At 43.0% G+C, this 14,545-nt stretch overlaps 1 protein-coding gene across 1 annotated transcript in view; it reads left to right on the top strand.

Annotated features, from left to right (window-relative positions):
- Window positions 1-14,545, top strand: part of ZNF592 (zinc finger protein 592) — a 70,902-nt gene that overhangs the window by 26,129 nt on the left and 30,228 nt on the right. The window contains exons 3-6 of the mRNA XM_073579363.1: window positions 5,624-7,923; window positions 10,373-10,551; window positions 12,994-13,170; window positions 14,288-14,447. Coding sequence (XP_073435464.1) covers window positions 5,644-7,923; window positions 10,373-10,551; window positions 12,994-13,170; window positions 14,288-14,447 — 2,796 coding nt within the window. The 5' untranslated portion in view covers window positions 5,624-5,643. The remainder of the gene's footprint in view (window positions 1-5,623; window positions 7,924-10,372; window positions 10,552-12,993; window positions 13,171-14,287; window positions 14,448-14,545) is intronic.

The raw sequence follows: 14,545 nt of genomic DNA, 5'->3' as shown, positions 1-14,545 counted from the left end.
TGGAAAGACGCGCCCCATGTGCATCTCCGCATGGAAGCCAGAGGCTTCTCAGGATGCATAGTAGAGATGGGATTTCATGAAATGCCATCCACTATGCTGTAACATCTGTACCCTGCGGGTTTGATGCTGTAGAGATACGGAGCGTCCAACCCGCAGCGTTTACTGACTGTGGGAACATACCCTTAGCGTCTAAAAGACGCAAATACCATTGAATATCGGAAGGGAGTGGAGTGTGTGTGGCGGCAGGCCTGGCAGCCTCACAACAGTCAGGTACAATACACCTTGCAGTATATATCACACAACCAACAATCATGTACAGTATATAACACTATTATAGCACACAGCCTCACGACAATCAGGTACAATACACCTTACAGTATGCAGCACATCACCCAAAATCATGTACACCGTATAACATTATTGTAGTATTGATGTGATTGTAACTCATAACCAGCAAACAATGTCAGACAAGTGTCTATATAGGATGAGAATAATTATAATGAAATGATTGAATAGCCATTGTTACATCGAACATGGTGCACAGTGTTCACACAGGCAGATAATCTGAAGTGTATTTATGTTCAGCACATAAACGATTTAATGCGATGAACGAACGTTTTTGGTTACATCCTTCAATCGCTCAACCTATTCACACAATTATCGTAAATGATGGTTCAGTAAAGGCCATGCTATGGAGTCTGAGCCAGTTGGTATAAAATGGACTGTCTGATTTCTAAAATATATTGTAAATTGAGGACAGAAGTACGATGCAGGATGTGCTGTAAATGTTTTCATAATTTGGGAAAGTTATGAAATGTCCTATAAATGTCAGTTCTGTTCCTGATCTAAGGATCTCTGCTTTTAGTTGAGATGAATCTGTGCTGCACTTTATGCACCTGCTCAGTAGTCGGGAATCAGAGAAATTGAGGCGTCAGAGGTTTGGCTTACCGATTGCATCCACAGCCCTGATTTAAAAGGGTATTCCCATCTCTAAGATCCTATCCCTATGTGTAGTAGGTGTAAGGCTGGTTTCACATTAGCGCTTTTTAAGCGCACGCACGGCCGGGGGTAGCTCCGCCCCCAAGCCGGCTCTCTGCCCGGCGTGCCCGCCCCTTGCTTGTAGCGCCGCCTCCTAGCGCACAGCGGCGCCTGCGATCGGCGCACCCTATCTTTAGCATAGGGTGCGCAGATCGTTGCGCTTTGACCTGCGCTGCGCACTTTTGACGGTGCGCCGTGCGCGCCAAAATCCGAAAAGTTTGATTTTGGCGCGCACGGCGCACCGTCAAAAGTGCGCAGCGCAGGTCAAAGCGCAACTAGCGCACGGCCTGCGCACGATCTGCGCACCCTATGCTAAAGATAGGGTGCGCCGATCGCAGGCGCCGCTGTGCACTAGGAGGCGGCGCTACAAGCAAGGGGCGGGCACGCCGGGCAGAGAGCCGGCTCGGGGGCGGAGCTACCCCCGGCCGTGCGTGCGCTTAAAAAGCGCTAATGTGAAACCAGCCTAATAATGTTATCAATAAACCTGCAATTAGAAATGTAGTATAGTTCTTCTAACTTGCTTTGTAGCTTACCTCATGTGCAGGCATTGCAGTAGCTTAGATATCCATGGTTATGACAACTGGAATAGTGATTGTTAGTTAGCTCTTAGTGGTTTTAAAGTGGATAGATTTATGACTAATATACTTCGAAAAGCACCTTGATCTCCAGCTTCCATGTTGGGTTCGTGGCAGTTCCACTTCCTGCTTCTGATTGACACAGGAGAGTACTCGTGTCTGTAAGTGAAGGCTAGCTGACCTGTTCATTTCAATATCTAAGCCAGATTCCTTCCCTGTCCTTGCATAGATGGGGAAGGGGTTGGCTCTGGTAGATGTTAACCCCTTTACGCCAACTGTCGGACTTCCTCCCTTTGATGTGGGCTCCGGCGGTGAGCCAACATCTTTCCCGGCACTATCTACCAGCGGCATTTAACATGTAATTCCGGCAATCACGCTGAAAATCCGCCGATCGGTGACCCCCATCATGTGATCGCGGGTCACCGATGGGTTGGCATGACAACCAGAGGTCTTCTGCAAACCTCTATGGTTGTCAATGCCGGATTGCTGAGAGTGCTGCCCAGTGGTCGGCGCTCATAGTAAGTAAGCAATTCTGCTACATACAGGCAATCTGATCATCGCCTGTATGGTAGCAGAGCCGATCAGGTTATGGCAGCTTCTAGTCTCTCATGGAGGCTATTTAAGCATGCCTAAAGTAAAAAAACAAAAAAAAAACAAACATGTTTTTTAAAACAATAAAAGTTCATATCACCCCCCTTTCGCCCCATTCAAAATAAAACAATAAAAAACAAACACCTATTTGGTATCCCCGTGTTCAGAATCTCTCGATCTAGCAATATAAAAAAAAAATTAACCCGATCGCTAAACGGCGTTACAAGAAAAAAAATTCAAAAAGCCAGAATTACGTTTTTTTGGTTGCCGCAACATTGCATTAAAATGCAATAACAGGCGATCAAAAGATCTTATCTGCATCAAAATAGTATCATTAAAAACATCAGCTCAGCGTGCAAAAAAATAAGCCCTCCCCCAACCTGAGATCATAAAAAATGTAGACGCTGCGGGTATCGGAAAATGGCGCAATTTTATTTATTTATTATTTTTTTTTTTAACAAGCTTTGGAATTTTTTTTCACTACTTAAATAAAAAAGAACCTAGACATGTTTGGTGTCTATGAACTCGTAATGACCTGGAGAATCATAATGGATGGTCAGTTTTATCAGTTAGTGAACATGGTGAAAAAAAACAGCTGTGGGATTGCACTTTTCTTAGCAATTTCACCACTTGGAATTTTTTTCCCCCGTTTCCGAGTACACAACATGCTAAAACCAATTGTCATCTTTGTCAATGGTCATTCTAAAGTATAACTCATCCTGCAAAAAACAAGCCCTCACATTGCCATTTCAACCAAAAAATAGTTACAGTTGTGGCCAAAAGTATTGACACCCCTGCAATTCTGTCAGATAATACTCAGTTTCTTCCTGAAAATGATTGCAAACACAAATTCTTTGGTATTATTATCTTCATTTAATTTCTTAAATGAAAAAACACAAAAAGAATTGTCCTAAAGCCAAATTGGATATAATTCCACACCAAACATAAAAAAGAAGGTGGACAAAAGTATTGGCACTGTTCAAAAAATCATGTGATGCTTCTCTAATTTGTGTAATTAACAGCACCTGTAACTTACCTGTGGCACCTAACAGGTGTTGGCAATAACTAAATCACACTTGCAGCCAGTTGAGATGGATTAAAGTTGACTCAACCTCTGTCCTGTGTCCTTGTGTGTACCACATTGAGCATTGAGAAAAGAAAGAAGACCAAAGAACTGTCTGAGGACTTGAGAAACCAAATTGTGAGGAAGCATGAGCAATCTCAAGGCTACAAGTCCATCTACAAAGACCTGAATGTTCCTGTGTCTACCGTGCGCAGCGTCATCAAGAAGTTTAAAGCCCATGGCACTGTGGCTAACCTCCCTAGATGTGGACAGAAAAGAAATATTGACAAGAGATTTCAACGCAAGATTGTGCGGATGTTGGATAAAGAACCTCGACTAACATCCAAACAAGTTCAAGCTGCCCTGCAGTCCGAGGGTACAGCAGTGTCAACCCGTACTATCCGTCGGCGTCTGAATGAAAAGGGACTGTATGGTAGGAGAACCAGGAAGACCCCACTTCTTTCCCCGAGACACAAAAAAGCCAGGCTGAAGTTTGCCAAAACTTTCCTGAAAAAGCCTAAAATGTTTTGGAAGAATGTTCTCTGGTCAGATGAGACAAAAGTAGAGCTTTTTGGGCAAAGGCATCAACATAGAGTTTACAGGAGAAAAAAAGAGGCATTCAAAGAAAAGAACACGGTCCCTACAGTCAAACATGGAGGAGGTTCCCTGATGTTTTGGGGTTGCTTTTCTGCCTCTGGCACTGGACTGCTTGACCGTGTGCATGGCATTATGAAGTCAGAAGACTACCAACAAATTTTGCAGCATAATGTAGGGCCCAGTGTGAGAAAGCTGGGTCTCCCTCAGAAGTCATGGGTCTTCCAGCAGGACAATGACCCAAAACACACTTCAAAAAGCACTAGAAAATGGTTTGAGAGAAAGCACTGGAGACTTCTAAGGTGGCCAGCAATGAGTCCAGACCTGAATCCCATAGAACACCTGTGGAGAGATCTAAACATGGCAGTTTGGAGAAGGCACCCTTCAAATATCAGGGACCTGGAGCAGTTTGCCAAAGAAGAATGGTCTAAAATTCCAGCAGAGCATTGTAAGAAACTCATTGATGGTTACCGGAAGCGGTTGGTCGCAGTTATTTTGGCTAAAGGTTGTGCAACCAAGTATTAGGCTGAGGGTGCCAATACTTTTGTCTGGCCCATTTTTGGAGTTTTGTGTGAAATGATCAATGTTTTGCTTCATTCTCTTTTGTGTTTTTTCATTTAAGACAAATTAAATGAAGATAATACCAAAGAATTTGTGTTTGCAATCATTTTCAGGAAGAAACTGAGTATTATCTGACAGAATTAAAGGGGTGTCAATACTTTTGGCCACAACTGTGTGGCTGTGGGAAGAAGGGGAGCAAAAAATGAAAAACCAAAACTAGGTCTGGTTGTTAAGGGGTTAAATGAGCCATTCTGTTTTGAAAGGAGATTGTCACTAGGACAGCATAATATAAGGACAGAAACTCTTATTTCAGAAGTGTGTCCCTTGTTGCTGAAAATGGATTTATTGATGCAACTCTGCTGTCCTCTAAGCCAATGCTGTGCAGTTGCTGTTATTCATGAGCTCTTGTTGGCTCCAGCCCCACAATTAATTGATGGCTTTCTATCCACACTTTACCTAGGCAATAAGTTGATATTTATTGATGGTGGAGATAGCCAGAACTCTTGAATATGGAGATTTGCATAATAGGAACTTATCACGGAGAGTACTAGCAGAGCTGCAGCAGTTAAAGATGCACTCCTATCGATGCATATCCTACTAATATATTTCAGACATCATATTATATAACACTGTGTACTTACAATTGCTCATTTTGCTCTTCTACCCAGTTAATTTTTCTTTTCCATTAGGTCTGTGACATCACGTGATTAAAAGCTGGCTAGCTGAATCCTTCTAAGCTCAATGTAGAAACAGGAGGTCAATTTTCCCTGTATTAGTCATAAGACACTGCAAAAGTCCCTGGCAGTGGGGGGAAGAGGGAGCAGCTGAGTAAGGAGTTGGAAGAGGGGAATGATAAATGCAGGGACAAGAGGTTTCCTGTTTCTACAAAGAGCAGAGAAAAGAGAAGAATTATCTAGATAAAAAATCAAAATGAACAATTTTAAGTACACCGTGCCATATAATATGACAATTACAATAAATTAAGTGGATAAAAACTGTGATAGGAGAGCTTCTTTAAGTCAATGTTTTAGCTAAACTACTGCAGGAAGCGCAATAATTCAGCACTGGAAAATATCTGAAGATGGGTTTTGTCCAGTTCATAAAACATTTCTATAAAAAAAAAAAAAAAAAAAAAATAACTTTAAGAGGATAGCTGTATAAGGCAAACTATTAAATTTCATTTACTTTTCTTTGATTGCAGTTACCGTTACATTTCCAGTCATGGGGGACATGAAGACTCCAGACTTTGACGATCTTCTTGCCGCTTTTGATATCCCTGATGCTACAAGTTTGGATGCCAAGGAAGCCATCCAAGCAACAAGTGATGAGCAAGAAAACCATCTCAAACCATCAGGAATGTGTTTGGATGAGAATCTGTCTTTGGCCCAGTCTGTGCCTGTCCCTGATGTTCCAGCAGTTAGCGTTATTGTGAAAAACACCAGCCGACAGGAGTCATTTGAGGCATCTGAAAAGGAAGGAAATCACATGGGTCCAACTTTACTGCAGAATGGTTTTCGAGGCCCTGAAGTGGGCCCTGATCCCCATGCAGTTGGACCAGGCTACGTAAAATTTGAACCAGGATTCATCAATGGGGACAACTCACGGGGTTACACAGATAAATTAGAATCGCACAAGGCAGAACCATTGCCCACTTTTACCCAGTTTAGCCCTATTTCTAGCCCTGAGCCAGAAGATTCAAAAGATAATGTCCTTAGCAAGCAGAAGGTAGCAGAGTCTCCATACTTTCCACAGCCTTCCATGTATGTACCTGAAGAAGGATGCATGGTCGATTCTCTAGGAAAGCCCTCAGAACCAGAGCTCAGTATGTTTGATGAATACTGTAAAAAAGAGCAGAAATCTGACTGCATGGAAGCAGAGAAGGATAGATCTGAGCAAACCCGAGGTATAGACAAAAACAGCAGTTTTCTTGGTTCATCTATGCCTTTTAGGGATGCTCAGGACAACAGCAATCCTCAGGAGAAAGTATTTTCTGGTCCAGGGGACTCTTTTAGTGAGCCAGCAGGTACATCAACTCTGTCTTCATCTGTGCCACCTAGGCAGCGGATTAAACCTGCTCATTCTAAATTATCATCTTGTGTAGCTGCTTTGGTGGCCTTGCAGGCTAAAAAAGTTGCGGTGGTCCCTAAGGAGGAATCTTTAAATACTTCTAAAGACGTTGGTGTCACATTGAAAGAAAGTATTAAGGGTAGTCCAAAGATGCCAAAGTCTCCTAAGAGTCCACGAAGTCCTCTGGAAGTAGTCAAGAAGATTATTAAAAACCCTGACAGCCCCATGAGTGTCTGCAGTGACACAAGTAGTAAAGACTCTCCTTCGGTTTGTGCTGGTTCTCCTCCTGCAATTCCAAAAGTAAGAATAAAAACAATAAAAATGTCATCAGGTGAGATCAAAAGAACTGTAACTCGGATTTTGCCAGAAGTAGAATCAGATGATTTGGTTAAATCTCCTGAGGATATTCCTGGGGAAAATTCATCTGGGGAAGATGTCAAATCTGTGCCCTTGGTAGAAGTGACTGACCCAGAAAAGGATAGAACAAGGAATTCTGGAAAAAGTACAACTAGTGTCCAAGGACAAAATGCTGCTGGCACTCAGTTATCAAATTCTAAAGGGGATAAGAAAAAAGGAGTGCAAGGTTCAGGTCATCAGAATCCAGGCAGTGGCACGGCAAAGTCCTCCAACATCTCTCAGAACAAGAAGCAGTCAACAGCTTCCACCAAGACTGCATCTAACTCAACCAGCTTGCTCCCCAAGGCTGTTCACCTTGCCAACCTTAACTTGGTCCCTAATAGTGTCACTTCTACTGTGGCAGTGAAGACCACAACAGTGAGACAGACGCAAGGAACTCCTATGTCCGTGCCACTGGTACACCAAGTTAAAATGGCAGCGCCTGTTATTGTAGATGCTTTTAATAAACTTTTGCATAGTGCTAATCCTGTCCCAACCTATACTCCAAATTTATGCCCACCTCCTGATAGCAATATTACTCTGCCGCCTACAGGTTACAATTGTCTGGAGTGTGGAGATTCCTTTGCTTTGGAGAAGAGCCTTGCACAGCATCATAATAGACGAAGTATCCATATTGAAGTCATGTGCACTCAGTGCACTAAAATGGTCCAGTTCTACAACAAATGCAGTTTGCTAGGTCATGCCAGAGAACACAAAAGCAAAGGACTGATTATGCAGTGTTCACAGCTGATGATGAGGCCTATTTCTTCAGAACAGATGCTGGTGACTCCTCCTTTAATTGCCTCTGCCCTGGCCACTCAGCCTTTATCTTCCAACCAACGAACAGTCGCACCAACAGCCTCACTTGGAGTGTGGTCTGGGTCTTCTTCCTGCGGCCCACCAGCTATGCCACTTTACGCAGATCCATATGGACTTATACGCCATGGGTTTAAGTGCTTGGAGTGTAGCAAGCAGGTTGAGGACTATACCTGTCTAGCAGGACATTATCAGAGAGTGATAGAGGAAAAAGACGGACTTGTAAGTGAGACATTTCTCATTATTTGAACTGCTCTGAAATTCAGCCTTAAGTTTACATGAAATAAACACATTTCTAAAGTTTTATTTACTCCAAATTGAATTTTAGGTCCAGTGTTTGTTTTTTTTTTACACGAGCAGATTTTCCAAAATAAGCAATGGCTGACGATATACCAAGTCAAGTTTGAGATCAAACTATTCTGCCCAGTAAAGACCTCTACCAGCACAGAGCGATCATAGACCTCTCCAGTAGGCGATTCTGCAGTTTCTACTGACATCTCGTCCACAGAGCAGCAGCTTCTCTTCCTATCTACTTTGATGGGGTGTGACTGCCGATGTCATGCTGATTGACATCCCACACCCTGCTGCCTAAAGGCCCCGTCACACACAGCGAGATCGCTGATTTTGTGACGTCACAGCGATCTCGCCAGCGATATCGCTGTGTGTGGCACGCATCAGTGACCGGGCCCCCTGCCGGGTATCGCTGATCATGCAGGATCGTCCTGGGCCATTTTTTGATCATTGCTCTCCCGCTGGCCAGCGCGCATCGCTGCGTGTGGCAGCAGAGCCAATGATCAGCGAGGCTCCCAGCGCTCTAAGCAGGCGCTGGGAGCTGGTATCTAAGGTAAATATCGGATTACTAAGCGGCGTGCGTCACTTAGTTACTCGATGTGTACCTTAGAAACCTGCATGCTCACAGCTCCCGGCGCAAGCACGCAGGTTTCTAAGGTACACATCGGGTAACTAAGTGACACGCGCCGCTTGGTAACCCAATATTTTACCTTAGATACCAGCGTCCTCGCTGGTGCTGATTGCTGGTGAAGCTGCCTGTTTGGCAGCTCACCAGTGATCATGTAGCGGTGCACCAGCGATCCTGAAAAGGTTGTATCGTCAGGATCGCTGGTGCATCTAGTGTAACGGTACCCTAACTGTAGGAAGCAGTCTTGTCAATCAGCATGACGTTGGCAGTCACACCCTGTCTACAGAGAAGCCCAGAAGAGGAAGAGCTGCTCTGTTGACATTAAGCAACCAAATTGCCGGCTTTAGAGGTCCATGACCACTGTGTGCCAACAGAGACCTGCACTGGACAAAACAGGCAGGTAGTTAGCACCTACCGGCCTGTTCTTGGTTGGGCCCATAGTAAAAACAATAAAAGTTCCGGATAATCGTTTTAATATTTGTCTATAGTACATTACATAATGTAGCAGGTTCAGGTGTATGGATTAGGCTTAGGAACTGAGCGCACTCCATACAGAACTGGTGCCACCGACTGTTATACAGTATTGATGAGCGAACATGCTTGTGTACTAACCAAGCGACTTTGGGGTGTTCGAATAATATTTTTGAGTCCCCGCAGCTGAATGTCTCGCAGCTGTTTGACAGCCGCAACACGTAGGGATTGCCTCTTTTTTTAGGCAATCCCTGCATGTGTTGCGGTTGTCGAACAGCAGCGAGACATGCAGACGCGGGGACTGAAACATGTTATTCGAGCACATAGAAGTCACTCAGCACCCAAGCGTGCTCGGATAACACCTTATCTGATCACGTTCGCTCATCAATATTTTACAGCCATCACCTGCTTGTAACAGCAGTGATTGTCATTATAATTGCTGTAGTTTAACCACTTAGATGCTGCTGTCAATCTGACAGTGTTATTTAAGTGGCGTCACAGTCAGTATTACAATGTCCGGTAATGTCTGATCTATGGAAATATGAAATGGAATTAACCAATTAGATGATTATTGTAAAGAAAATAAAAATTGAAAAAGCCATTTCTCGGTTGCCACAGTTCCACCAAAAAAATCAATATAAAGAGATTACAACAGTGTTTGTATCCCAAAATGGTATCATTAAAAGAAACGGCTCAGAATACAAATTACAGAATTTGTTTTAAGCCATTCTAATAATAAATAAACAAACTTGTATAGATTGTTTTTTTTTTTTTTTTTTTTTTATGTAATGGTACCATCCTAAAAATCAGGTTGTCAAGTCATTTTTACCACAGGTTAAACACCTCTAAAAATTTAAGCCCCCCAAAAAATGAAAAAGAATGAAAGCTCAAAAAATAAAAATGGCTATGGTGGGAATGTAGTATTGTTAATGTGAAAGATGCGATCGCATTTACAGAGGTTGGTCAGAAATGAGCTCTCATCTGCCCAATCTTTGACCTATGTAAAGTTGCCTTTCGATTTGGGCTATTAACATTTTTATATTTTTAGATTGATGGAGTATTCTGCTGTATCCATTTAACGGATATTCTCAAATATAATGCCAGTATATATAATGCTATTTACTTCTGAAAAGTAAAAAATAATTTCCTTGTATAAATTATATTTTGTATTGCATTAACCCAAACTTCTGTTTGATTCCATTAAGTTCTATTTTTACTTCTAAGCAGTGCCCTAATCTCCAAATGCTTACCTATTGCTTGATATTTCATTTCTTTCCATAGACCTGCCAGGTGTGTCAGATGATGCTCCCTAATAAATGTAGTTATGGGGCTCACCAGCGCATTCACACCCACAAGTCTCCATACTGCTGCCCTGAATGTGGCGTCCTGTGTAGATCGGCTTATTTCCAAACCCATGTTAAGGAGAACTGCCTACACTATACGCGCAAAGTTGCATTCCGGTAATGGTCCTCATTCAATATTATCCCAATTTTTCATGTTGAAATAGTAAGCACATCTCATCCTATGTGATACCTGACCTCAACGTCATACATAATCAGGTGTCCTTGATCTGCTTCAGTGACTATATTGTTTGTGATGGTATAAGGTGGTATAAAAGGTTCTGTGTTTAACAGGCGTTGTCCAACACAACCAACTTGTGATCGTTATTAAAAAAAAAAAAAAAGTTTACCTCTGTTTTTATGCAAATTCATTAAAGGGGTTGTCCTCTAGTAGGACAACTCCTTCTCAATCTGAATGTTTGCCTCCCCCATGAAAATAAAAACCCCTGTACTCCCCTCCGGCTCCATCCCAGTGGTGTCTGCATTAGCGTTCACAGAGCTCCTGTGTGGTTATGAGCCCTGTGCCCAGTCCGTGGTGGCATCACTGTACCCTCCTTTAGACATATTAGTAATCAAGAGACAGTGAGCGGTCAGCCGCAGCTCTTTCTTCCTCTTGATTACATATACATCTGAGGGAGGGTACTGTGCCAACATGATTGGGCTTAGGGTTCATGTGTCATAATATCCACACATGAGCCCCGTGAACGCTAGTGCAGACAATGCTGAAACTACAACGGAGGTGAGTGTTTTTATATTCATGGGGGTAAACACTCAGATCGAGAAAGGAAAGGGTTGTCCTAGTAATGGACAACCCCTTTCCGTTTGGAAAAATACTGTTGCAAATACTGATGATTACAGACTTAGTAATGTATAAAGCAGCTTGTTGTCCATTCATTTTTTAAATAAATTGTGGACTTTCTTTTCAAGAGATTTTAATTTGTAAATAAGTAATTAATAGGATTGGTCGAGTGGGAGCAAACAAGTAATCCTGATTCCCTATCCTGCTTTATGATTATAGACCAATATATGGAGCCAACTTGTAGTGCGCCAGATCTGTTTGATAGGATAGACTATTTTCTTGCAAATGAGGAAAAACAAGTTACCATGCAATGGTATAACCTACGTATATAATGTTGTCACACAATTAAGGGTGTCTGTCGGCACAAACTGACTGTATAGACTAAGAATATAGAAAGGGATATAGCCCTGAAATAAATCCCATCTGTAGTGTAATCTCATGGCTGCTTCTGCTCTGCAGGAACTGAAGTTTAATCAAATACACTAATTAGGGTGCTCGGTGTACCCTCGGTGTAACCAAGAGGCTCGGTGCAATTTTCCTCCCACTGGTTTTGCATGCCTGCGCTCCTTCAATGAGATCATTGATTTTCCTTTAGCGAGCTTTTTCTGCAGAGAATTTAGACAAGCTAGTGCAGTCACTCCTATCATTATAGAAAATATAGCCTCCATACAAATCACATTTTTATTGTTGTAATCGTTGCCTCAATTCATCAGAAACTGACGTTTACTCACATACACTAATTAAGGAGTTTAGCGCACCCTTGGTGTGGCCAAGTTTTTGCAATGGTGAGTGACAGGGTAGCTAGAAAACTCTCTAATTGGTGTATGTGATTAAACTTCAGTTTCTGAAGAATGGAGGCAACAATTACAACAGGGGTCCCCAACCTTTCTGACCTTGAGAGCCACATTCAGCTTAGAGGGTCGCGAGCCACATTCAGCACTGAGGGTCACAAGCCACATCCAGCTCCCACCCCCTTCAAAGTAGTGTCAACCAAAGCCCCCATTACAGATATAATGATAACCAAAGCTTTTCCACAGATATCACTCCAAAGCAGTACACTGAGATCCAGGGGATCCCACAATACCCCCATTCAGTATTCTCCCATCAAGGACTCCAACACACTCTCATATCCAGCTGTGAGCACCTCCTCTAACAGGTGGCACCATCCTCCAGCGTACCATACCTAAAACATCTCTAAACCCCTAAGACCAGTAAATGTGCATCCAAATCTGCTCTTCTGTGCAGGGCTACTCACAAAATTCACCATTTGATATGTACTCTTCATACCTGTTTGCTAGACCTGGAGCTAATGCACCAAACTGGCAGACAGTCGCGAGCCACAATTCATGGGACCGCGAGCTACAGGTTGGGGACCCCTGAATTACAACAATAAAAGTGTGATTGTAAGCAGGCTGTATCTCCTATACTGATATTTGCTTTGTGTATACGGTCAGTTTAGGCTGACACTCTGTTAAGGCAGCAGGGTTGTGATGAGGTCCACTATTTTGGAAGTGACTTCCAATGCGGAGATGGAACAAAATAGAAACCATAGATGGGAAGTCCTGTCCGTGTTGTCCACTCTGTCCTAGCTAGTTGCTCAATAAGAAATGAGTGGCTGCTCAAAAGAGGGTGATATGCTCAAGACATAGTTCTTTCTGAGAAAACCTGGTTTTAGAATGGTGACGTTTTTTACCGTTGGATTAAACTGATGTAATTTTTCTTGCAGCGTAGCCAATACTGATACTCTTGTACTACTCCTTTAGATGCATTCACTGTGGGGTCGTGTTTATGTCTCTGGGTTTGCTGAAAGGTCATATCCAGGACAAACATTGTGAGGTGTTCCACAAGTGCTCCTTCTGCCCCATGGCCTTCAAGAGCACAGAGAGTACGGCTGCTCATATCACTGCCCAACATCCCACAGCAAGCCACAAGAATGCACAGTAAGTAGCCTTCCCTGTCCATAAATCCATTAAGGCTGTGTGCCCACGTTGTGTTATTTTAAGCGTTTTTGCCGCTTCTTTCCGCAGCAGAAACGCTAAAAAAAAAAAAAAAAAAAAAAAACTGTTAAAACGCATCCCATACAATCCTATGGGATTCTGCAGTTGCTGTGCCCATACTGCGGATTTTACCGCTGCGGAATCGCATAGCGGTAAAATCCGCAGCATGTTCATTATTCCTGCGGAATCGCGGCGATTCTGCCGCCATAGGATTGCATTGAAATGCTCACTTTATGCATGTGGCTATGCGCACCATGCATAAAGTGAGCTCTTCATGTGCGGATGGTACCCAGGGTCTGGAGGAGAAGAGACTTTCCTCCATGCCCTGGGTACCATAATCCTGTAAAAAATAGAATTAAAATAAAAAATAGGGATATACTCACCCTCTGTCGGCCCTGGAGTCCTCAGCGGTGCATGCGGCGCTGCCAGCAACTTCCGGTCCCAGGGATGCATTGCGTTGAATCACCTGAGATGACGTTGCGGTCTCGCCAGCGTGACGTCATCTGGGGTGATTCTCGTAATGCATCCCTGGGACGGGAACGTATCGGGAACACCGCTGAGGAGATCGGGGGCCGTCAGAAGGTAAGAATAACCCATATTTTTTTATTTTTTTTTACATTCTATCTTTTACTATTGATACGGCATAGGCAGCATCAATAGTAAAATGGTGGTCACGCTGCTTAAGCACTATGCTTGACAAGTGTGATCCGTCTGTCAATCACCTTTCCAAGTGATGCTTCAAATCGCTTGGAAAGCGCAATCATTCTGCAAGCTAAAAATTCTTGTGTTTTGCGGGAAAACGCATGCGAATTCCACATGCGCTTTACCCGCGGCAGGGAGCTGCGGTAGGGATTTCCGGCTGTAAACAATATGCATAATTATTTTGCCCTAGTTTCTGTAATTGTAGCAAGTTAGCAGACAGCATGTGATGTTTGCGTATCTAGTACGATGTGCAGGAGGGACTTGAGTGTTTGTAATCTGAGTTTAGTTGAAGATCTAGAATCAGATTTGCTATTCAAAAAATGTCAACTTTTTTTTTACCATATGTTCTGTATTGCAGGATAATTTATAAATGTTCGTGTGAGACTGTCTTCAATAAGAAGAGACTTCTGCACCAGCATTTCTACCAGAATACAAACTCTTTGCTAGTCAGTGTCTTCAAGTGTCCAGAATGCCAGCTTGCTTACATGCAAAAACAGCTACTAGTGCAACATCTTAAGGTGAGACAAGTTAAGCTTGTTCACATGTGTTGGGGCCTATAATCAAAGTAAGGAATGTTAGTTACAGCACAGTCTGGTGGACCCCATTATAAATCACT

Source organism: Dendrobates tinctorius, unplaced genomic scaffold (genome assembly GCF_039654945.1).
Source record: "Dendrobates tinctorius isolate UK_male_01 unplaced genomic scaffold, ASM3965494v1 ptg000062l, whole genome shotgun sequence".
Classification (NCBI taxonomy): domain Eukaryota; kingdom Metazoa; phylum Chordata; class Amphibia; order Anura; family Dendrobatidae; genus Dendrobates; species Dendrobates tinctorius.
This window is presented reverse-complemented; position numbering and strand designations above follow the sequence as displayed.